Source organism: Artibeus jamaicensis, unplaced genomic scaffold (genome assembly GCF_021234435.1).
Source record: "Artibeus jamaicensis isolate MK-2021 breed Jamaican fruit bat unplaced genomic scaffold, CSHL_Jam_final contig_332, whole genome shotgun sequence".
NCBI lineage: Eukaryota > Metazoa > Chordata > Mammalia > Chiroptera > Phyllostomidae > Artibeus > Artibeus jamaicensis.
In genome coordinates, this window is record NW_026521788.1 from 13373468 (window position 1) to 13399298 (window position 25831).

General features: G+C 41.5%; 1 protein-coding gene across 2 annotated transcripts in view; it reads right to left on the bottom strand.

The window, feature by feature from the left end:
* Positions 1–25831, bottom strand: part of CCDC6 (coiled-coil domain containing 6) — a 110309-nt gene that overhangs the window by 43331 nt on the left and 41147 nt on the right. The window contains exon 2 of one of the 2 annotated variants that reach the window (XM_037139935.2): positions 14889–15038. The exons of the other annotated variant lie outside the window; for it this stretch is intronic. Within the exon in view, the coding sequence (XP_036995830.1) occupies positions 14889–15038 (150 nt within the window). The remainder of the gene's footprint in view (positions 1–14888; positions 15039–25831) is intronic. 2 annotated transcript variants of the gene reach the window in all.

Below are 25831 nucleotides of genomic sequence, written 5' to 3' on the forward strand. Positions count from 1 at the left end.
GAAATCCCCGCGAAACTGAAGTCACCTTACATAACAGATGATTCACTGCAGTACAGTACATTTTCATTGGAATTAGGATTATATATATAAAGATTTGTTCCTTAGGATTCAGCAAGGACACTAAATTAACATAACTGAAAAAGCCATAAGCAAAGATATAACTATGAATCTGTAAGTTTTAGGTACTAAAACTTGGAACATTTTCTCATTGTATTTGATTATACGGGGAGTCCCAAAGCAAACTTCCAGCCCATTAAGAAAAATGCAACTATAGCAATAATTTGATCTAAAACGGGCTAGATGTAAGCATTATTCAGTTACCAATAACTGTCTTATAATTTACAAAGGCTTTCTGGAGACATTTCAGTGATCCAGTCCTCTTGTATAGGAGATTCGAGAACTCTTCACTACATTTATTCTGGGCTAAATTCTCTCTAGCAGGTAGAAGCACTGAAAATCGTTCACCTGAGAAAAGCGCCATAGCTGCAGATGTAGGTTGGCTGCTGAGGCAGGCCAGCATGCAGCAGCCATGCACTGCTGGGCGACGTGTGTTTGCAAGTCTGGGCTTGTCAACCCATCCCGGGCCAAGTACAGCAAGCCTTCTGGTCACCTGCCTCAGAACCCAGATTTCTTAATGCAACTTGAAAATAAACTCAAGCCCTGGACAGGTAGCTCAGCAATCTGGAACACTGTCCTGTGCATCAAAAGGTTTGCAGGGTCAATTCACAGTCAGGGCACATACCTAGGTTACAGGTTTGAGACCCTGTCTGGCATGTACAGGAGGTAAACAATTAATGTTTCTCTCTCACATCAATGTTTCTCTCTCTCTCTCAAATCAATGAACAGATGCTTGGGTAAGAATTTAAAAATAAAATAAAAATTACGGAAGAAAAAGAAAATAAACTCAAGATGCCACTACCTCTGTTTTCACTAGTCAACACTAATATCTCTCTGTGTACTAAAGACAGTCCCACAACAATCTGCACTGGACCCAGTAAAGGCCACCAGAAGACAATAGCTGCATGAAGTCATTGCGATACGGGCCGACCTGGCCAGACAGACTGGCCAGATGCCGGGGTGAGGGAGGGGCCGCAGAAAGTGCCCGAGGCAGCGCAGCAGCGCCACGTTGCCCCATAATCGAGCTGGCACAGCACGTAACACATTCCCTGCCGGCTGGCAGAGACAGGGCAGGAGGAAGTCACTGTGCAGTTTTCACAAGGCTAGAGAGTGATGAACAAAGGGGAAAGCCCTCCTACCGGCTCCTGGTTCCTGACTGCAGGGGAAACCATAGGACACAGTGGCACTTGTACTATAAGGGTCAACATGGCAGCAGAGGGAGGTGCTGACCTGCCATTCTAGCCTGGGAAAAGGACAGGACTGGCTGGGCAGCTGGACCCTTGCAGAGTGTACAGAATCTCCAATGGGAAATTTAAATGGAAAGAAGACAGAGACTTGAGCTTCTTCCTCTGGGATTCAAAGTACAGACGTGGGCCCTGGAAGCCATGTGACTGGGCAACGGGCACTGGCCCTGTGACCAGCATGACAGAGCCCCTGCAGAGCCAGTCACAGCCTTTGGTGGCAACCCTGTGCCCCTGTGCAGGTAGGAAGTGGCAGTGGCTGCGTGGTGGTGCGGGCTACGTGAGTCGACTCCAAGGAGAAGCCTGAAGCTAAATGCAACCAGGAACAAGCTAAGCCGCCTAGATGGTCATTCTGCAGCCACCTGTGGTTCCCAAGAGAAGGTACTTTTAAATGGGAGAAGGGACTTCAGGCACAGACCTGGACTGGTCTGGCAGAAGGTGGTGGGGTCGTTTCTCTGGGTTTTCTCGCAGGGGACAGGCTCTGAGGCAGAAGCCTGCCATTCTTCCAAATTGTGCAGCTTTTGAATAAAGGACCTCTTTCCTTCTTCACCAAACCTCTGCCTCCAGAGTTTGCCTATGGGTAGCAGCTGGCAGCAAACCCCACCTTCTGTTTGGTCACAATTGGACTGTCAATAATCATCATGTCATTAACATAAGCTTTGAAAAAGAATGTTCAAAGCTCTCTCACAACACCGAGTCTCTCCAAAACCAACTTTCACAACGGCTCCGCTGAGCGGCCTAAGCAGAAAGTCAGCCTCCCACCTCAAACCCAGAACATCACCACTGCATGCCTCTCAGGCCCACACTAATTCCCACCTCCTCCCCCTGCCGTTACTGGTACTGGTATTCTCAGTCAACACCTCCCGTCTCATCGTTACCAAACGGCAGTAGGGCAGCCTCCGTAACAGCTGTCAAACACAGCCTCTCTTTCAGTGCTCACGTCCCAGTCTAGTTCCAGCCTTTCACTCCTCTTCACTGGGCCACTGTCAAGGCCTCCTAACCCATCTTCCCAGATCTAGTTCAGGTGACCCTACCAGACACACACTAACACTTCGGTGCCCTGTTCAAAACCCTTCGACAGCTCCCTAGGAACTGCAGACCAAGTCCAAACTCGTTAGCATGAAGCTCGAGTCCCTCCCAAATCTAGTCCCTTTACAAATTCCCTGTGCCTTTCTTGTACTATTTTCACACTCAGCCCAAGAGATAGTCTAAGGTTTGTAAATATAAATGCCTTTGGTGTCTAGGCATCTAGCAAACAAAAAAACAGATGACTCTAAGTACAGGGAGTGGTGGCAACTGCTGTTAAAGGCAAAGCTTGCAAGTTTTTAAAATGAAACCCACTGTGCTGGCCAAACACTCTGGACACTGCTCTGGTCCTGGGGCTTCTTGGTCACACTGAACCCCTCTAACACAAGCTGCTGCGCATGTCCTTCCCTCTCCCCCAGTCACACTGGACCCTCTACCTAGAGCCCCTGAACCTCTCCTCCCTCCAACTTAGAGAAACTAAGGGAATGGCTCAAAAGACACCCGGCACCGTGCCTTCCCCTACACCCCAGCATAAGGTACATCCCCCACTCCTTAAGCTTGACAGGCACATGGTGTACTTGGTGCACATTTTAATGCCTAGTCCATTGTGTTGTTTACATTCTTTCTATTAGTTACTTCTAAAAGCAGCTAACACGTCAAGGCACGAGTTCCTTTGTGCAAGGCACTTATGTACATCAATACCCTAAATCACCCTACTCTATGGTAGACACTGTGGTCTGCACTTTCTGAAGGATGAAACCACAGATTACAGAGGTAAGGTAAACTGCTCAAAGTCACACAGTTGTTAAGGGGTAGATTCAGGGTCAAAACCTAGGTTGCTCGCTTCAAAGCCTTTGCCCTTTCACCCTAGATGTGCGCTGCCACCCTTGGGCACCTAGCTGTACCCTCGAGCACATTCTCAGTCACCTTCATAGGACTGCAATCTCTAGGAAGGACAGTGACCAGGACTTACTCAATTCTGCTTCGGAGATCTGAAGAACACCTTATCTACTGATTAGATAAATAATATCTCCATTTCCTATAGACTGTCTTTCCCTAGATTGAGCCTCAGAAAGAGAAAAACTAGGCAAGTATAAATACCATTAGTACACATACAGTATCCTCAGGTGACCAACACCCACATCAAGGAAGAAACACTGCCAGTTCCTCCAAAGTCTCACGTGTCTCTTCCCGATCACAGCCTCCTGACTGTTAGAGGTATTCAATCACTCGCCTGATTCCTACCGCAGTTAACCCCTTGCATCTTTTTTCCTTAAAATACGTACTATTTATTTCTAAACAGTAACTTTTTTCTACCTTCTGCTAAATGAACTTGTGATTTCATTCACCCATGTTATTGAGACTAATTTCGATTTGTATTTTATTGCCTTATTCACATCCCATTGGTGAATATATCATGATTTCTCCATTCTATGGATGATGGGCATTTGGGTCATTTCTAGTTTTTTACTCTTACAAACAACGCCACAGTGAATATTCTTCCATGCATCTGGTGCCCACAGGCGCACATCCCGAAACAGATCCAGGAATGCAGCTGCTGCGTCATAGACAGTGAGTGTTTCTCCAACCCCATCAGGTAATAACAAAGCGTTTGCAGAATGGGTGTAACCATTTCCATGCTGGGAGCAGTACGTGAGAACTCTCTCATAAAGTCTTGTGCTGTATGTTCTCTTTCCTGATTACTAATGGGGCTATGTACTTTTTCATGTTTATTGACCATCTGGCTATCTACGTGAAGAGCTTGTTGAAGTCTCTTGCCATTTTTCTTCAGGGTTGTCTGTTTTCCTTACTGATTTGGAGTTCTATGTGAGTTATATCTGTTGCAAATATCTTCCCCCACTCTGGTCTGTCCTTGCATTTTCTTTACACGATTTCCTATGATACATCTGAGGTTCTCTTCCTAGACAACACTCCACATTTACATCTCTAGACCAGGCTTCTCTGTCGAGAGAATCTCTGTCCAGTTTCTCATTTAACTTCATTTGGATGTCTAGATAGCTCAGCTAAACTTCTGACCTTCTCACTCCAAGTCTGCTCTATGCTTGCCCTTTCCCATCTTTAGTAATTCTTCTAGTCACACACGGAAGCCGATGTTTCTAAGTCTTCCTTGATCCTGTCTTGCTCACACCCATTTCTAATCCATCCTCAAATCCCACAGATATTCCTTTAACTGTCCTCTAAGTCTACAGTCACCATCTTCACTACTACCATCCTAGACAAACAATCTACCCAATCTCCTGGCGTGGGTTACACAATATCCTCTAAGAGCCCCTTGCTTTCCCCTCTCTGCCCCCACTCTATAATCTCTTCTCAACATAGCAATAAAAGCAAGGTCATTTCACTACTTTGCTCAAAATCCCCCGATGGCCCCCATCTTGGGGCACAATGCCACCCCAAGGCATTAGCAACTTCTCATTCTCTCTGGCCTCGCAGCTCTTCCCTCAGAAATCCACGTGACTAGCTTCCTCTTCTCCACAATCTTGTTGCTATTACCTCACTGTCTACCTTAAAATTTCAACTGCTGTCTTTACAGTGTTCTTGACAGTGTTCTATTTTTACAATGTTCTTTACAGTGTTTACAGTGTTCTATGTTTTTTTTTTCTGTAGCACTTAATATATTCGCATGGTGTTTAAAGCTATCTTTTAAGTTTTCACATTCAATTGGTTATTGTTAACTACAGAAATACATTTTTATGGGGAAAAAAACTCAATTATTTACCTGCAGGTTCTTTAAGATTTTCCTCTTACCCAATCATAAATGAGGGGCAGTCTTAATACCCCTTTTCAATCCTTGTATCTTTTTTCTTGCCTTTCTATACTAAAACAATGATGGACAGAAGTAAATACAGCACGCATCCTAGTCTTGTTCTTGATCTTAAAGGGAAAGTTGTTAAACTGTCATAATTAAACACAATGTTTGGTAGCCTTTTTGAAGACACCAATAAAGTTCTTGGTTCTCTATGATTTTATCATGAATTGTTATATTTTATCAAGTCCCTTTCCTCCATCTATAAATATGAACACATTTTTCTTTTGACTCTGTGAAATGGCAAATTACACTTACTTTACATTGTTAAAATAAATGCAGTCTGGTCGAAGGCGTTACCCTTTTAATACACCATTGCGTTCATTTTCCTCATATTTACGATTTTTGCTCATGACTGATATTTCCCTGTAACTTGCCTTTCTTGAACTGTACTTAAATTTAACCTTATGGTTATGTTAGCCTTAAAATAAGTTGAAAAGCATCTTTTTTAAAACTTTAAAGTTTACAGAAGATTGGAATTATTTCCCTCTTCAATGTTTGGTACGAGTCTTAATTGAAACCATTTAAGTCTGAAAGTCTTTTTCTTAGTCTGCTGATCAATGACTTAATTTCTCTCATAGCTTAGAAAACTCATGCTTTCTATTTCTTCCTCATTTAGTTGTAGAAAGTTACGTTTCTCTAAGAATTTTGTTTGTTTTACCTGAAACTTCAAATGTACTGCCATATACTTAGCCATAAGTCCTTCACTTATCTTCTATCATTTGAATGTTTGTAAGATAAGTTGTGATGTTTCCAGTTTCCTAACAAAGATTTCAAACTTGGCTCTTATTTCTTTGAATGTAGTGAGCATGGTAGTCGATATGTGATAAATCAAATATCCAAAGTCTCTGTAAAGTCCACTTCTGTTATGTTCTTTCTACTGGTTTACCATTTACGAAATCTATTTCCATCTGCCCCGCTCTCCTTTTGTACTGTATTAGACAATGTATTTGAAATTTTAATTGAAGGAGAAACTCATGGCTTAAGATGAAGGTATCTTCCTCCAGAAAGTTCCATTCTCTTTTGCCACTTTGGATCTATCTTAATCCCAAACCAAAGCTTCGGGTTCTCGAGTTTGCCCAGATGAAGCAAAACTGGTATGCCCTTATTCTGAAGGTGTGGCTCTTCCTCAATGCAGCCTGAAGAAAAGGTGATCTACCACCGGCTCCACCTCGGGCCGGCCCGAGGTCTGCCGTCTGCAACACGAGCCCCGCACAACCACCAGAAGCTCCACTGGAGTTCTCAGCCTTTTCTTAAAGAACAGCAAATGCTCCCAGGACAAAAGCCGCCTTTTCCGCTGGGGTCTTCTCTCTCAATTCCCATTCTCTCCGGAATTTCAGCCCAATAGGTTCTTCCTATCCCGTTAGTTGTCTGACGCTTTTAATAAAAATTTAAAAGCATTTTGTTTAGCTTTTCTTCATCTTTAGTAAGGTCTGTCGGAATTACCTAGTCTGTCATTTTCCAGAGAGGAAGACACACATAACTTTTCAAGGGAGTGAAATAGCTAGGTCCTTCCAGAAAACTAATTATCCTTTAAATGTTATTTCCTTGTCAGCACTGTCAACACACCAAGGACTGGAGTCAAGCCCTCACTTATACGCAAATGGCCCCGAGAGAACACCAGACTTCCCATCCACTCAGAATACCTGCAAGGGCTAAGTTTGAGTTTCCTGGATTTCTAACAGGAAATGATGCTGCTTAAAGCAGTGATACCTTTAAAGAAATCTGGTTAGGAAGGTTAGAAAAGGATGCTCCACAGATAAAGATAAAGAAGCCCTGCAGGCCCCTCGAGTCAGCCTACTGCACTAGAAATCTATTTCATAAAAAGTAGCAGTCTTCTTCTTTTAGCAAACAGAGAGTGCTTTAGCCCAAAGCACAATTCATTCTAAACTGAGACATTATTATAAATTAAAGTTAAAAGCCTCTTCTTTCTTATCTAGTTTATGAATAAAGAAGGAAAAGATCGGTTAAGACTGCCATAGGGCATAACTGTATTCTAAGGTAATTACTGGGCTGGCTATAGTTCATAGTTTGAAAATAAAAAGGACCCTACACCAAAAATGTAAACCATTGCAACATTTATAACTGCAAAGCTTCAAAAGCATTTGAAAAGCACTTCCAGGGATTCATACAAAAGTATCCCTCAATAACCAAGATTTACCTTTTCAACTAGAAATAAGATGCTCACCTCTACTCTGGTGAATAAATCAACCTCTTAGACCCAGCTTCATCTAATTATTTTTACTTTCTTTTTCTTTTTTTACTGTTAATTTCTCTCTACCTGCGTTTTCTCACATTTTTGTCAGGAAGTCAGCATAAGAAGCTTCTAAGCCCTTACTTGTGCCCTTATGGTACATCAAATATAACCACAACATCAACACAGACACACACACTTTGAAAGAAACTCAATGATGACTTAAGACTAAAGGAGTGCATCAATGCTACCATATTTTCTAATCATCATGCACCTTATATTGGACTGAAAGATTTTGGGCATGCAACTAACAGGAAATTTCCAGTTTCTAGTTTGCCCTTGAATGGTTGCAGCATTTAAAATGCATTAAAAAATCCCAGGAGCTCACGGCAGATGTATCATGAATGAAATGCAAAAGCTCCCTTTCCATGAAAAGAAACAAGGGACAGACAAAGCTGAGGGTCAGCTAATTTGGAATGAAAAACATTAACACACACACACACACACACACACACACACACACACACACCCTCTGCCCAAACTGTTCTGTAAGCTATTAGGTGATACCACTTTTTTCTGACCAGCTCTAATAGCTCTGAAAAACTAAAAGCCAAGCACTCCACTAGTGTACACCTTACTAAAGAATCTATTAGTCCAGGTGCCCTTGAAATGAACAAACAGTGTTATATACATGTGTATCTCTATAATACGAGTTTACTGCCTGCACAAACAAAAATCACTTCACTGCCATCTCAACGACCTAGGTAACCTGGAGGGGGAAAGACAGCCTCGGATTCTGGGATACATGCTTGAGAAGAAGAATGGTACCGAGAGCCTCTGCTCACTTCTTACATCTGCAGACACATGCCTGCTACCCAGAGACACAGCCTTTCTGGGGTTGGGGAAGCACCTGCTCCTGAAGACCCGATTCATTAAGATGGTATTGGAAGGAGAAACTACTCCAGAACTGAGGGGAGGAGAGGGAGAAGGAAAATGCTGTTTGGTGAGCCTTTGTCCAGGTGAATGGGCAGACTTGGAGATCTGTTAAAATTCTTCCTCCCAGTTTTATTCCTGTGCTAAAAGAGATGAAAGAATAATGTACTGCATGATGTCACTGTGAACTGCTGCTCGGCTATAGATCATTTAGCAGAGGCAGCTTCAGCAGTGGTTTCTGCCCACAACTTCCTTCCTTTCTGCTATTTATCATCTTTCCATAGATGCTAGGAAACTTCAACCACTTTAATTCCAGGAGGCATTCTAACCTCAGGGACCAAGCTAATAAGAATAAGAATAAGCCATGCCACTTAACGAGTGATCCAGAAAACTTTTATTCTTAAGTACTTTCAATAATCAATAAGAATGTGCCCTCCCCCAATAAGGATTATGGGTATTATAATTTCTATTAAAGCTATAGTGGCATTTTCTGAGGACCAGATCCAATTTCAAATGCAAATTGTAATTACAGTACTACAAACCTATTTATTATTTTAGGTTTGAAATTTCAAAGTCAGATTAGATTGAAAAGAATCAGAGATATATGTAATACTCAGTATTCTTCTTATCTCAATCCTGTTCCAGGGCATTAAAAAAAGGGAAAAGTGTTATTCATTAACTTTTGGCAGTGGGATGGGTTCAGAAGACTGTAGGCAATGATTGAACAGTTTCTTTTCCCAAAGAGCAGGAAGTGAACTTGATGTATCAGGCTTACATAAAAGCAAGTGAGAAAATCCACAATTGCTAAAACCATTATTCATCTCGGCAATGACAGGTCTTCCAGCCGGCAATGGTAAATGGTGGTTAACCGTTAGCCAGGGGAATTAGAAATTTAAAAAAATTTTTTTGAAGTCAGTGGAGTGAATCACATCGAGAATGACAAGACAGTTAAGCTAATTATCAGAGCCTTCTGTGTACACCGGTTATAAACAATTTGGGCAGTCTAGAATCTTCCATCACCTGCAAATGAGTCTGCCGCTGCAGGGAGCTTCAGTGCATTGCTGTTCCTGATGAACAGATGCGACTGTAATACAGGACTCGGAGTTCTCAAAGGCAGGGACACAGAAGGAGGCTTCAAAAGGTAAGTATAAAGCAAGCATCAAAATTTTAAATATCTTCTTCAGAAAATAAGATAAGTGGTCCCCCTTTTCCTGCAGTTTTGCTTTCCATAGTTTCAGTTACCTACAGTCATTTGTGGTCCAAAAATATTAAGAGGAGAAGTCCAGAAATCAACGATTTCTAAGTTTTAAATTGCATATCGTTCTGAGCAGCGTGACAAAATCTTGCACTGTCCCGCCAGTAAGTAATCATCCCTTGGTCCAGAGTATCAACGCTACACAGGCTCACAACCCATTAGTCACTTAGTACCATCTTGGTTATCCAATTGATTATCTCAAAACCACAGTGCTTGTGTTCAAGTAACACTTATTTTACTTAATAATGGCCCCAGAGCACAAGAGTAGAGATGCTGGCCATTCAGACATGCCAAAGAGAAGCTGTAAAATGCTTCCTTTAAGTGAAAGGTGTATCTGTACAGAAAAAAAACATAGTATATATAGTATATATCCATATACATTATACTACCTGCAATTTCAGGCACCCACTGGGGTCTCGGAATGTATTTCTTGTGGATAAGGGAAAACGATTGCATTTTGTAATTGTGAAAGAAATTCAAGTTGTTTTTACAAAGTTAGAAGGAAAAGGGCACAAGAAAATTAACCTAACTTGGAAGTTTGGTACCCAAATATAATTACAGTTAATATTTGGAGAATAGCCACGCAGATTTTTCAAAAAAGTATATTTGACATATATATAGGACTGTATGAATTTAAAGTGTATTAAATATTGATTTGATACATTTATACACTGTAATGTGATTGCCACTGTAGTGAGAGTTAGCGCCTCCATCACATCACTGAATCATCATTTCTTTTTTTGTGGTGGGAATCACTGGGGTGTAAAGTCCCTTCACAAGTTTGATTATAACCCAACATTGTTGTCCACCTTCACTGTACTGCTCATTAGACTTTGTTATTTAACACGCATGTTATATATCAAATTCTGATGAAGAGTTTGCTCACACAGCATTTCTTACAAATTTTAATTACAAATTATGATTAAACTACAACATCTCATCAAGGCGTTCTGGGGCAGAATTTAGTGCTGATCAGGCTTATGCTGAGTTTACCAAAAAGGATAAGGAAGTTCTTCATCGGACAACTTCTCACCAGTCAGGTCATCAATCCCAGTCGAAGCTCAGAAGGATAGAGATTTTTCAGACAAGAATTTTTACAAAACGGAGATATCATTTTGTACCTATTTATCAGATATATGCAAAAGCAAGAGAGAAAAAACTGCGTGTCCTCTGTGTGTGTTTTGTGTTTATATCAGTGCACATTAACATATTTGGAGGTGTTTAAGCTATCTCCCAAACTTGATCTTCCAGAAGGGCCCAGAGATCGCCTCTCATTTCACTTGAAGAAACTGGATTTAGTTTATAAAGGTGTTAGATACCAGCTCATTTAGCAAATGGGAAGGAAGGTGTCTCCTCCACAGCAATAAGCTCATTTTGTTCTCAGGCCCAAAGAATTCCTTTGAAATGCACATAAAAGCAACATCCAATCAGTCTGAGAGACAACAGCCAAAGTATAATGACAAAACCAAAATTGTTCAATAAGCTGCCTCTCAGTGGCCTTCAGGTGAAAAATGCTCAACACTTCCATGATGAGCAGGTCAATTCGCTCGTTTTTTTCATCAGTGACACCTGCAGTAGGCTTATCTTAGCAGGCTTTTCACAACAAAGTCCTGTCCAGAAGCAAACATCCGAGAGAGCCCGATTAAAGTCATTACATAGTTCAAAAAGTCTACTGGTACCAATTATTCTAAACGTCTTCCAGATGGAGATCAGTCCTTCCATGACGGTGGCAGAAAATGTGAGTCTTCCAGGAAGGACTTGGTTGAATGGAGGAAATACACACTGAGGAGGAGCCTGGGGGGATGGATTACGTAGGCCCTCAGCCTTTCCTCCCTGCAGTATCCGAGATCTCTCCAACTGGCCCACAACAAAAGAGGGCTTCTTGGGTATTTACCACAAAATGGCATGTAGTGATATGTGATGTTTAAAGTGAGAGATCACCTATCATGCCACGGAACAGACATAGCTCTAAAGAGACCTCAAAACCGCACCCCTTGCCACCTGTCTCCATTCAAAAGTCTAAGAACCAGGAGTGGGAAATGACAAGTTATTAATGTGTGCAGAGTTTGCCTGAAAAAGTTCTGGGGATGCACAGTTACGATGGTTACATAACAGTGTGAATGTATTTAATGTCACTGTAGTACACCTTCAAAAAATGATTGAAATGGAACATTTTGTTTATTTTACCACATATGTACCTCCTAAGAACCAAGCTAGGATTCCTGAGAGATTATCTCAGAGACATGCTGATTTGTCCAGATACTACGAATTAGATCACTAACAAGCTACAGACCCATCCAGACTTCCCTAAACAACAGAGTCACGCCTTCATATTATACCTTTTGTTTTGAATGAGGGCAAACATAAGACTAGCACTACACTGTCCAGAAAACTGAACAGTACCCATCCATGTACTATGAAAAACAGAGACATCTTACCGAAGATACAAGACACAAGAAACATTGTACACAGGACAATGATGCCTCAGTCCCCTTCAAAGCAGGCACTTGGGATCTCACATAGTTCTTCCTGGAGGGACGGACTCGTGATAGACAACACCTTCCCAATCAAAAAATACAGTTAACATGGTCTTAATCTTGCTATGACTTTGTCATGCCTTCTTTGGGCATGGAGAACCAGGCAACATCCCTTGGGGCGACTGAGCCTTCACTTCCAGATCACAGCCTCTGGTTATGACCCTGAAGAAATCTGGTTCATCGGTAGCGGTTAGAATCAAGTCATTAGCAACTGCAGCGCAATGTTCCTTCTGCGTTGGCAGCAGAAACCACAGAATGAATTTTGCCAGGACACATTTCATACCAAGCTTCTGCATCAAAATCTCGGACCCAGTAGTTTTTGGAATCCCCAGATCAGCTTCTAATTCTTGCACTATCAGTTGCCAATCTTTGTTGACTAGAGCTGGTACGGGGTCAACTTTCTCAGGTGTTCTGCTTGTTGCATGCCTTTCAGAACCTGGGTCACTTTCAACAGATTCTCAACCACCTTTGAAGCATTTGTACCACAGTTTTGTGTTCCACTCACTGCATTGTCCCCAAAAGCTTTCTGAATCATCCAAATACTTTCCGCAGAGGAATGTTCAAGCTTAATGTGAAATTTGATGCAGATTAGTTGCTCTATTCACACAGTCATTTTGAATGCATGACCACACAGTATACATGCTCACTCAATGGCACCTACTGCCCCCAGTGACTAACACAGTGAAGACATCACTGTTCACACATGCGCATCCCAGCCCACTCTCCTTGGCAGCCAGGTTACATGATGTCACACAAATTGTTCTTGTTATATTAACAATGGCTGAACTTTTTCCAGACAAACTTTGTATTACTTTTGGCAAAAAGAGCTTAGTGTGTTGTTCAGTTTATACATTAGTTTCTTTAGAAAGATCCAATGCATCTCAAAACATTTTTGAGATACGAAAAATTTGATGTATGTTTTTGATATATGAAAAATTTTTTCTTCTGAACAAGTAAAACTATTTTTTTAGACATATGAACTATAAAAAAAGAATCACTATATTTCTCCAGCTTATGGATTTACAGGATGCTCAGAGCTTAAACTTTTAAGTTCAAACTTTATGTCAAGTAGATTACTATAACTAACTCCCCATTCTGTTACACATGGCTCTTAATGTTTTCACTCCCACTTAGCATCTTACTTTAATGTCTTTGGAAAGTAGGTGGGGCATGATAAGTGAATGAAAGGCTGATTGTAAACTCACACTGAAGAAGCACTCACAATGAAGATGAGTCTTCACAGAGGAAAGGAGCCTGGTCTGGCTAGGTTTTGACAACTTTATCACGTACTTTGGTCAAACAGCCCAAATATTAACAACCGTGAAAGCTGAAACAAATGTTTCTTACAATGTTCAAAATCAGGGCACCTATCAGAGCAGAACAAACACCGTAATTGCATCCCTTTAGTTCTAGAAGCAACAGGGAGAATAAGTCGTTTAATGCTGCCAAGGTGAGATATACTCGAAGGCCGAACTAATCTTCTCCCTCATTTTTTCTCAATATCGGAAGGTACGTGAATAAACAAAAAGTGTCCATGCAAGAATTCTGCCATAAGTCTCTACAAATGCCCAGATGCCTCTATTCTTCACATTTTGACCGCTGCCGTACAAATCAAATTTCTCTGCAAGACCACAGTGGTATCTTTATCCAGTAACCAGGCAGAAAAATGGGAATAAAACAAAGGTTGAGGAAAAAGTTGCCCAGGTCACTATATAGTCTTAACATTAAAGTTTCTATACCAAAGTTTCTAGTCTTTTCTTATAGGATAACCTATGCTGGATGGGAGAGAAAGGATTTAGGACTTTTTTTTAAGAGCCGTGAATATCCTTTTATTATAACCTCACTAAAATACATACGTCAGCCGAATTAAGGAAGGAAATTGTTAGTGATGCCAGTGAACGGGACACACGAGCGTGTTGTTTCCGCGTTTCCCGGCCTGTGACCAAAGGAGCATCATGGTCCGCCTGTGACAGCGTCACCTCTGCTCACTGTTCTGAACGAGCTGCGTTAAATAGTAAAAACTCAATATTCTACTTATTCTTGAGTTCATGCTAAGTAACCCAGAAAACGTTTGCCCTACACAAATTTTAGTTGTGCTTCCCTAGTCAACTTTCGGTGGGGGAGGGGTGGGGCCAGAGGCTTTGAATTAAAACGATCAAACCTTCCTATGTGTTTCGTGTGGTGTCTTTTACATACTATTGGAGATTAATGTTGAGTTTTAATAAACGTCTGATATTTGTTCAGCAATATATCAGTCAGCCATTGGAACACAACAGATTGTGTGTAATTTTAACCACAGACTGTGACTATCTTTTGTTTTTTTCCCCCTAAAGGGACATCTTACTTTATATCCCCCTATTTTAGCACCAAAGACCCACTTCTGGCTGCCAAAACTCTTTTTTATGCCTTCATTACAGATTCAACAGAAAATGAGGAAGAAACCTCCCATTTGGTATTAATCCTCTTATTTCCAAAATACTACGCATTGCATTCACTCCCAGGCTAAGTAAGGCCTCCGGGTCCTCAGAATTTCCTGAAATGCTGGATGAAACGTCTTACATTCCCTAAGCAGGTGAGCCACGAACCACAGCCTTGGTATCGCACTGCTGCCATCTTTACGCTTTCAATCTCCAAAGAACATTAGCTACAACCTCATCAGCAGATGTTTCAAGCAAAATGCTCTGTCCAAGTCATTTTTCCCTACAAAGGACAAAAACAGGCCGAGAGAGAAGGTGAGAGGGGAGAAAAGAGAGTTTACCTGCATCAATTTTCTGGAGAGCTCATTAGTGAGGAACTCTTCTTCCTTCTCATAATTTACAGCAAGGGTTTCTTTCTCCTTCTGCAATGCCTGAATTTTCTTGAATAACGTGTTACTGATGAATTCTTCTTCCTGCTCAGCCCTGGCTTGCTGTTTTAAAATAAAATTAAAAGGGAACAAACAAACAAACAAAAAAAAACCACATGTTAAGGAAACAGGAAATTTACTAATTGAAATATAGTTCTTATTTCCAGAGAGAACACCCATTTTAATTAGAGCTCTATTTTTAACTGAGAACCAACATACCTAAGAAGCACAAAACAGAGCAACTCGGCAGCAATCCTATTATCCCAAGGGCCTCCCAGTACTATGTATGGTCTCTCTTAAAGCAGTATTTTGAAGAAATTAACAAAGATTGTTTTTGCAGTTTTTAGAAGCAATCCCAAGTCAATCACCAGAACAGAGAAAGTTCCTTCCCATATGGCAAGTTAGTCCAACTCTGAGGGATACGCATCCGTTCACATCTCTGTAAGTCGCTATATCTCTAAAGTTCATACGGCAGGTGCTCACATGACGTCATTTTGTTCAAGATAATTTCATCATAATGTTGATGAGATACGGAGGAACTTAACTCTTGTTTATATTAATTAGGCTGTTAGGCAGCAGTTCCAAGAACCTATCCACAATGTTGTTCACTGAGGACTTACTGTAATTCAAATATCTAGACAAAGAATTTCAACTCACTGAAAGTAAAATTACATCACCTCTACAGAAAGGGTTAGCACGTGTCATTTAAAAAGCACTACAAATACACGTGGCTTTATTTACACGTTCACTGAGTCGTTACCAGAAGAAAATAAACCAATAGCTGAAAAATATTTTGCAAAGTAGTAGGAATCCAGGGGGTAAAGACTAAGGGTGGACAGGAGTTTCACTTTTTACTTTATATATTTCCTTACTGGGAATTTTTTGGAGGTGTGGGAGAGAAAGGTCAGGCATTACTGACTTTTTAAAAATTTATTTGTTGATTTTAACGAGTGGAAAGAAGGATAGAAGAGGGTGAGGAAGCAAAATATCAACTGGTCGTTCCACTTATTTATGCATTCACCGACTGCTTCTCATATGTGCCCCAACTGGAGATGGAACCAGCACCCCCGGCGTATTGGGCCGCTCTAACCAGCTGAGTCGCCTACCCAGGGCCAGGTGTTACTGAATCTTAAAAGCAGATTAAAAGGGGGGTCAGGCATAATTCAATGGAGTTGAAAATATTCTTCTGTGGATCCTCTCCTTCTATGGAATGTTTGAACAGAATAAACAGAAAACCTGACCATCCTTGAAGCAAATTAATGTTTTCAGAAAGAATGCACTTGTTTCTTTTTTTTTTATTTTTATTTTTTAAGATTTTATTTATTTATCTTTAGAGGGGAAGGAGAGAAGGAGAGAAACAGCAATGTATGGTTGCCTTTCGTGCATCCCCTGCTGGGAAGTGGCCTGCAGGGAACCGGCCTGCAACCCAGGCATGTGCCCTGACTGGGAATTGAACTGCGATTCTCTGGTTCGCAGACCTGTGCTTAATCCACTGAGGTATACCAGCCAGGGCAAGAATGCACTTGTTTCAAATGGAGCCAACTGTATTCACAGCCCTTCTTAGACCGCAACATTTTGATGCATTAATCCCCAATAACGAACTCCTGTTTCATCTGCCAAGTCAAGGGAGGGAAAGCAATTCCAAGCCCAGTCCAGCACCTGTCACTTAGAATAACAGGAGAGCCAGAGGGCAAGACTCAAAAGGACACCTGCATTAAGCAATTACCACCTTTTATTGTAAAAAGCCTGACAACCACTTGCGACTCTGGTGGTCTAGATTTCTGTACAAATTCACTAGATGCCCTGGCACCCACACCTAAACAGGCACGGTTGCTGGGGGTCCATCATTCCTGCTCTCCATCACGGAGGCCCGGACACGGCACGTCTGTCCCAGCAACTGCCTGCCACGTCATCCCATAAAAAATAGCCACATGCAGTGAGTACTTAGACCGAAAAACACAGTTACATAAAAAGTGGAGACCTTGGGAGAAGTCGCCGCACTCCATTTCTCTTCTAAGAAACTATTTGGGGTAGTCCAGGAGAGCCGAGCAATTAGGAACACATCACAGCTAATAAGTCTGCACCACCAGCCAAGAGCATCCAGTGTGCAATCCCCACACCCCCAGTGGCTCCCTCACACACGTCATTGTGTGTCAGTGCTTCTCAGCGTCCGTTCCGTCCACTACGATCAAGGGAAACTACTGAGGATTGGCGCTTACTCCCCCTTTAAATTGATCCCCATTTATCTTCAAAACTCACAGACTTCAAGATCTCATACAAGTGCAATGGGCAGCAATCCAAAGAAATTAAAGCATATCTGATACATACAACCAAGCCCACAATTTATTTGTTCAAGCTACCTGTTTTTCTGATTTTGACTGACAAAGTCCTATGTGATTTGACTCCTGCTTTTTCTAAAGTTACATAACAAAAAGGTAGAGAGGACATGTAATGCTTTTGTCGGTGATACCACATTGAGAATTCAAAAGGGTATTTACCATAAATCAGTTTCATTAGTAAGTCAGACTCGACTTTTTTTAAGTTACTACCAGACATTCACTATTTTAGACTGGTAAATTTAATCACAAGCAGTAAGAGACAACCAGGTTCACGGGCTCAGCTCACCACCTTCCCTTTGCGCAGGGGCCTGGGGCGTCTAGAAACGAGAAGTGGAAAAATAGGAGGCCAGGCTAGACCTCAGAGCTTGTTCGTGTAGCCTTCACCCACTTCCCCTTTCATCTAACCATCAAGTCACAGGGACAACAGACTTCAATGTAATACAAAACAGATTATTTGATACAAAGCAGATTAGTGGTGGGGGCGGGAGAGAATGGGGAATGACTGCTAATGATACAGTTTCCTCTTAGGGTGATGAAAAATTTTGGAATTAGTGCTGAGTTTATAAAACCTTGTGAGTATACCAAAACCCACTGAACCGTACACTTTAAAAGGGTAAAGGAATTACATCTCAAGTAAGGAAAAGAATTCTGACAATTAACTGAGTCAATATTTTACAGAACACCTGGTTTCCTCTGCAAATCTTCCCAGTGTTAAAAAGCAACAAAAGACTCAAAAGGCCCTCGTGGTAATAAACCCCACCAAGACCGACCTCCTAACCTAACTGTGGTTTCTTTTCAGCCACTCCCAGGAATGGCATTTTAAAACTCTCAGTCGGACTTTCCTGGTCTGGGATACTGAGGTATTCTGCCCGACAAAACCCACTGCCTTCAAGGAGTCTCCTTGCCGGAAACAACCCATTTTTGTTCACCTTCCTTGTATCGCCCTCTTTCTGCCTATAAACACCTTCCATTCTGAGCAACTCCTCACAGCACCTTTTTCTTTACTAGACGGTTGTTGCCCGATTCATGAGTCGTTCAAGTAGCCAATCAGATCCTGGAGCTGACTTGAACTTTTGTTCTTTATTCCCAGGCCAAGTGGTGGAATTTAAAAGGAAGGGGGCAGGGAGATGTGGAGGAGACCTACATCTGCTCTAGAAGTTCCTCTCAGAGTAAGTGACACATCACCAGTCGTGAGAGATGGAAGCCTTGGCAAACAGAATCATCCGCCACTTCCGAACAGCCACTTTACTTCTAGGCAAAGCTCATTAATAATAATAATAATAATAATAAAAATGCCACTCTCAGGACCCATTGCTTAGCATGAGGAACTATTGCTCTGTGCAAGCTGGATAAACCAATCTAAATCAACAAGGGGGTTAACAGAGCCTAACAGATTTAGCTACATTTTTGCTACTTAGTAGTTCTCACTGGGGCTGTTCTTCTGCCCCGCAACAGCATCTAAACATCCACAGAAAACCCGCCCACGGGGAGGACAGGATTCCAGGTCACCAAACATAAAGCCCTACTTCACCCTTTCCTCAATTGGTCACAGATCATTTTAGAAATTAACACACCAATGATGACAAAACACAAGAGGCTGTATCTAATTACAGCCTCAGGAAATTGTTTTGAACAGATCAGATAAGGTGTACTGACAAAGTTAATTATCAGAGTACTGAGCAGTGGCTTTACAGAAAAGCAGTAAGTATCCACTTTGATCTTAATCTTAGTCCTGGCTTTTTCTTCCCCTAACTGCAAAACAGGCCTTTTTATTTAAGTCATAAAATAAATTATCTTTCTAATTCATCCGCACCCCCAGGAACAAGAAGCAAACTCCACACACCACCCCTTGCAGCAGGTACCCCGAACAGGCTATATATACCATACGGACTCTCACTAGTCTTAGCAGTATATTTTCCTTTTTATCTGAAATACTTAAAAACCTCAGCACTCCTAACTATATCCCAATTCAAAAATAAAGCTTTATTTCAAAAACTAAATAAAATTGTGTTTCAAGGGCTACTTATAACTCAAAAAAGAAAATGTAAATTTAAAGCATTAGAAAATTTTTGAAGGAGGAAGCACCTTTTCCTAGTGCTTGGCATGTATCTGTAGATTGAAGACTGGAAAACTCTGGGGGGAGGGGGAATCCAAAGATCTGTGATTATACATATTCATGTACAATATGGTTCTAGTTGCTACGTGTACAAACGGACTGAATTTGGTATAATCTTATTCACTTATTTGTACCTGTCATTTTGCCCCTCACCTAGCAGTAATTTCTCCGTAACTACTAATGCAAGGACTAGAGTACAAAACATCCCTCCATCATTCTTTGGAATGCTGCGCCTCATCCTACCAAAAACCCAGTACAAAAAGGGGGAGGGGAACAACAAAGAATTGGGGAGGGGAGCAGAGAGAACAGGAGAAATTTACCAAGTCCACTGGAAGAAACCAAAAGATGATTAAAGAAAACCGTTCTCCCCTGAGTGAGCGCTTACTTAGGCAGCCAGTCTCCAAATGAGCACACTCTTCTGCACTAAGGAAAACCCGGTTGGTCCTGAGCCACTGCTATTACGACCGAGGCACAAACTGGGGAGCAGACCCCACTGTGGCCGTTGATGTTGCTGTCCTTCATCAGTGGCATTTGGAGATGGAGGGTCAGCGCGGAAAGCGGAATGTGACAGAAAACTGTACTGAACAATCATTAAATAAGTAAAATTAGCACACAAGAACATTCAAAGCGCAACTATCACGATGTCAAGCATTTAAAGGGAAAAAGCATAATGAGGAGACAAGTAGAAGATAGAAACAAATCAAGTGGGACTTCTAAAGATGAAAAATACAAATCTGAAATGAAAATTCACTGGATAGTATTAATCTCACATTAGACACTGCAGGAGTAAAGATGAAAAAGTTTGAATGCACAGCATTAAAAACTATACAAAATGAAGCATAGAAATAAAAAAGACTAAAAAATTATGAGTCTCAGTGACAATATGAAATAGTTTAATGCATGAGCAACTGGAGTCACAGGAGGAGCAGCAAAAGGACAAACATAACAGTTCCGTGTGAAAAAAAGTGGCTAATAACTTCCAAATTTGATGAAAAATATAAACCCACAGATCTAGATCCATGAAGCTCAATGAACACCAAGTAGAATACTCCCCAAGGAACATTACAATAAAATTTGTGAAAACTAGAAATAAAGAGAAAAATCGTAAAGACAGCAAGTGAAGGGGGAAGAGACACTACTATGTAAAGCTGCAGAAATCTCATCAAAACCCTGGAAGCCAGCAGACAGTTGAAGGTTATTTAAAGTGCTGAAAGGAGCGTTCAACTTAAAATTAGAGCAAAAAAAAAGTTTTATAATTTCATTTATATTAAACTCTAGGAATGACAACACCTAATCTGTAAAGGAAGAATGCAGACCAGTGGTAGCCTGAGTCAAGGGGTCACAGATGAAGGGAAAGGGCACAAGAGAACTTTGGGACTGATGGAGGTATGCTGTCTTGATCGTGGTGGTAGTCTATGGACACATAAATTTGTCATCAATTATTATCTCTGCTCTTAAAGTATGTCCAGTTTATTATATGTAAATGACAGGTTAATAAAGTTGATTTTATTTAAAAGGAAAAAAAAAAGAAAGGAGAAAGGAAAAACTCTCAGCAATGGCACTCACTGCTGAGGAGAAAAATCCAAGGGCCAAAACCACAATTACGCAGGATGATGCAATTCGTGATCTGTCAAGAATTTCTTTTAAAAAGTACCCTTTTCAAAGCAAGAATTACAAACAAAATCAATTCAATAGCAGCCATAGGTAAAGAATATAATCAAGAAAGTTCAAGTGACTACCAAGAAAATCAAGTGATTTCCAAGATAAGTTGTATTTGTTTAAAAAAAATTCCTTAAGTTGATTGCTGACTTGTTTTCATACCAGAAAAATCATAAAACTAAGATACAACACCTTGAAACTCTAAGAATCCAGGCAGGCTCTATTTATTACTTAAATCATTTAATTTAGGAATATATTTAAATATATTTGGGAATATATTTAAATGCATTATTAAATTTAGGAATAGATTTAAATGCATTATTCTAATTACTTAAATTTACCATTTTGTTGACTAGTCACTTACAGTCCACATTTTAATAATTTTAACATCTCAGTTTGAAATAGCATCTAACACCAAATGATTACAAAAGGCAGGAACCACCTATCACAAAGCCAGGCAACTGAATAAAATCCTGTTCTTTCTCTACTTATTTATTTATTAGGAGTACCACTGCACTACAGGTTTTTCCGGGAGATGCTCGGAGATCAGCAGAACTCATGACTGACGGCTGGCACCTCTTACAGGATTAGCTCAAATATTGGTCATCCCAACGGGTTTAACACCACAGACCACTGTCCTGCACTAACATTTCAGTGTCCGTATTGCAGGGATTGGGGAGCGTGGCAGGTGATGGTTTCAATCCTCCACTGAAAGAACCAGGACATGATTTCCATTACATACCTGAGAATTACAATTCTCTTATTCAGTCAGAGAAAACCCTACATTGTTTGGTGCTTCTTCCATTATATTACGTACTATCTTATATTTCAAGCAGGTAGTAGTCAACAAATGAATATATTATTTATTAAGTTCCAGCATTGCCAGCAAGTCACCAAGTACACAGGGATCAGAGGAGATCCGATTAGGCCTCATGGCTGCACAATTCTGCCCCAGACGTACGCCTGAGCCATTTGTACAGGACTGCAGGAGAAGAGAGAAAGCAGCAGCAAAAGGTGACTTCCAGGACAAGAACTCGGACCACAACAGTTACCAGGTTTGACCGAGCTGCAGTGCCTCTCAAACCAGTGCAAGAGCAGCCCTCGCCATGGACCGACAATAGGCCAACACATCTGATACCTCGTGCATGTCCTATTACACACGACTAGCACACAACTTTGAATACATGCCTCACCGCTTCAACTCAACACCACCCACACTGGTCCACACCCAATTCAAGACGAGGCCACTGGTCACAATGCTTGGATTGTGAGCAGAACAATGAGGACCTGCTAGGGAAGTTGCTAAATGTTTACACTGGATTATGAATTTATCTCCTTGTGGCCCAGGACAAAGGGAGTACCAGTTCCTGAGTGATGCTTTGAACAGCACTGGGTTAGGGGAGGTTCTATACATCACCAGGCTCTAGAGTCATGTTGTTACCAGATGTCTACGCTCACCTGCAGCTGTGTGACCCCAGGGGAGCCACAGGCACTCTCTGGGCCACTGCTCTGTCCTCTGTAAAGTGAAAAGTAATGGCATATCTCTCTGAATCAGTTGTGAAGATAAATTTAAATAATTCACATAAAGAGTTTGTACTACCTTGCATGAGTACGCACTCAAAAGATACAGAAAGGCTTGGAGAGGGGCCGTGTATGGGAGAATTAATGAGAAAACACTAACAGCTTCCGGAGTATTCCTTCATTTAACTCAAGAGGAAATGGACAGAAGTACCGTACATCCGTAGGAAAAAATATAGTGGAACCACTAAAAATATATGATTTGTACGTACTGTCATGAAAAGATGTCCAGCAGCAAATGGTCAAGTGAAATGCCAAAGCTGAATCTGTGTCTGTGTGTGTGTATGCAGAGAAGGAGGGAAAGACGACGGCGTGGGAGAGGGGAAGACTCCGTGCTGAGCTCACACACAAAAACCCCCATCGCAGACAAACCACTATGACTACATGAGCAGAAACCATCCACCTGGAACTCCTCTCATACGATCACTACTCTACCCTCACAATCTGCAAAGGCTTCAGACAGTCCAAGTCTCACAAACTATAAAATAATTTTATCTAAAACACTACAAAGAAATAAAAGATGGTAAATGAGCAGCACAGAACTAAAATATACCAGGCAGGTTTGAAAAAAAAAAAAAACCAGAACCTCTTGAAATAAATGCCTAAACCCATCTCGCATTTTGCATTTCAACAGCCAATTCAGCACAGCTGAGTAACAAAGGACTGATCGGAAGACCTAAGAACTAATCTAAAATGTAGACAAAGAAACAAAAAGATGAAAAATGTGAAAGATATCAATAGATATAGGAAAGGAAATGAAAAGATTTAACACATTCAACTAAAGACTAAGAATAGCAGAAGAAAAGTAGGGTACAATATTTGAAGAGATGATGGCTGGGGATATCTGACCTTTATCTGCACCAACATATACAAGCTGAAAATATCCCAGAATTAATGAAAGACATCAATCTATAGATGTAAGAAGCTCAAAGACACATTTTAATCAAACTGCACATTAACACAAAATCTTAAAAACATCCTAGAAGAAAAAACACAGATGATCCACACGGAAACCAACAGAATGACAATTACTTCTCAGTATCACCAGGGGAAGGAGAGAGCAGAATATTCTCAAAATGCTAGAAGGAAACAACTGGCAAACTATACTAGGAATCAAGGAAAACTGTCTTCCAAGAAAGAGGCAAAACCCAGAGTTCTAACAGAAACCCAAACTGAGAGAGCGAATACCCCAGGGACCTCACTGAGGGCCTCTGCAGAGTGGCAGTGGACGGATGTTTCTCTCTCACACTGAGGTTTCTCTCCCTTCCCTCCCCTCTCTCTAAAATCAATGGGCATGTCCTACGGTACCGATTAAAAAAAACAAAACAAAAAAAAAAGACATCAAAGATTTACAAGAAGATCATACGTCTTTACTGACATACAATAAAAAAATACATGAAGATATACAAAACTCCTGGCTGGTGTAGCTCAGTGGATTGAGTGTGGGCCCGGGAACCAAACAACCACGGTTCCATTCCCAGTCAGGGCACATGCCTGGGTTGCAGGCCAGTTCCCTGCAGGGGACACACAAGAGGCAACTGTACATTGATACTTCTCTCCCTCTCTCCTTCCCTTCCCCACTAAAGATAAATAAGTAAAATCTTTAGAAAAGATATACAAAACTTACTTCTGTAAAAATGCCAATTCTTCCCCAAACAGTCCATAAATTCAACGCAGTTTAATCAAAATAACAACAGTGTTCTGACAAACTTAAGCTGATTCTAAAATTCCCATTAAAGCACAAAGGCCAAAAAGAGGCAAGATTCCTGAAAAAGAGCATCAAGAAGAAACCTGCCCTCCCTCCCACACTGATTATAAAAGTAGAGCTATTATCTCCCACACGGCTGGTAAGAACGTAAAATGCTGCAACCACTTTGCAAAACAGTCTGGCAGTTTCCTCCAAGTTAAACCTGGAATTATCAAATGACTGAATCCACTCTTAAGTATACTACCGTACTTTTCAGACTATAAGACGCACCTTCTTACCCCCCCCCCCCCCGCGCCAAATTTGGGGGGAAAGGAGGGTGCGTCTTATAGTCCAAATGTAGCTTACCTGGCTCGCTGCGGGGGAGTGGGCTGTGGAGCGGGGTACCAGGAGGCAGGAGCTTAGCTAAGAACACTGAAAACCTACTTTCATGCAAAAACTTGTATTCAAGTGTTCACAGTAGCATTATTTATAGCAGCCCCACACACACAAGCAAAAAAGAAACCAACCCAATGTCATCAATTGATGGACAGATAAGCAAAATTTCTTATGACTGTAAAAAAAATGAAGTACTGCTAGTATAACATGGACAAACCTTGAAAACTTTTTACTAAGTAAAAGGATCCAGGCAAAAAGAGCCACGTATTATATGACTCCATTTATATGAAAATAGGTAAATCCAATGGGCAGAAACGAGTTTAGTGGCTGATTAAGGCTTGAAGGTAGAGGAACCTGAGAACTGACCCGTACAAGGGCATGGGGTTTCTTTTTCGGGGTGATACCAATGTTCTGCAATTAAAAGAGTACTGATGGCTGCCTAACTTTACTTAAACTACTGGACTGTGCATTTTAAAAGAGGAGAGTGCCTCTGGGATAGACAGCAAGACTTCCAGTCCCCAGGGCCGGGCAGAGCCCCTGCTTCAGGAGCAGTAGAAGCCAAACGCGTTTGTGCGCGGCGCACAGGAGGAAACCCTCCTCCCCAGGACCGGGGCAAAGACCCACTGCCTCCAGGGAACAGGAAGGAAGACTCCTGCCCAAGATCCAGGGCACGTTCAAGTCAGAGACTCGCCACAGAGGGAGAAGTGCTGACAACACCCTGTCTCCACAGCCCAGGCTCACAAAGCCCCCTAAGACTGGCCCAGAGAACTGAGAACTACCTCGCCCTCTACGGGAAGCCTAGCAATGAAAATCAACCAAGGGCGCTCCAACAGTGAACGAGGGGCAAGGGCGTGAAGATGGAGCCCAGGCATTCAGGAAATGCTGAAAGCTGTGAAGGTGAAGCAAGAACCTGAGGGAGAGTGAGGTACCAGCGGCTCCACTCTAAGTATAAGGTAATAACAGCAATGAAAGAATTTAAAGCTTATGGTACCATGTCAGAAATAATCCCGACGACGAAACTCAAACCCAGCTCTAGCACTGATCAGACTGGCTCAGGCCCAGGGCAATGGCCCAGCAGAAG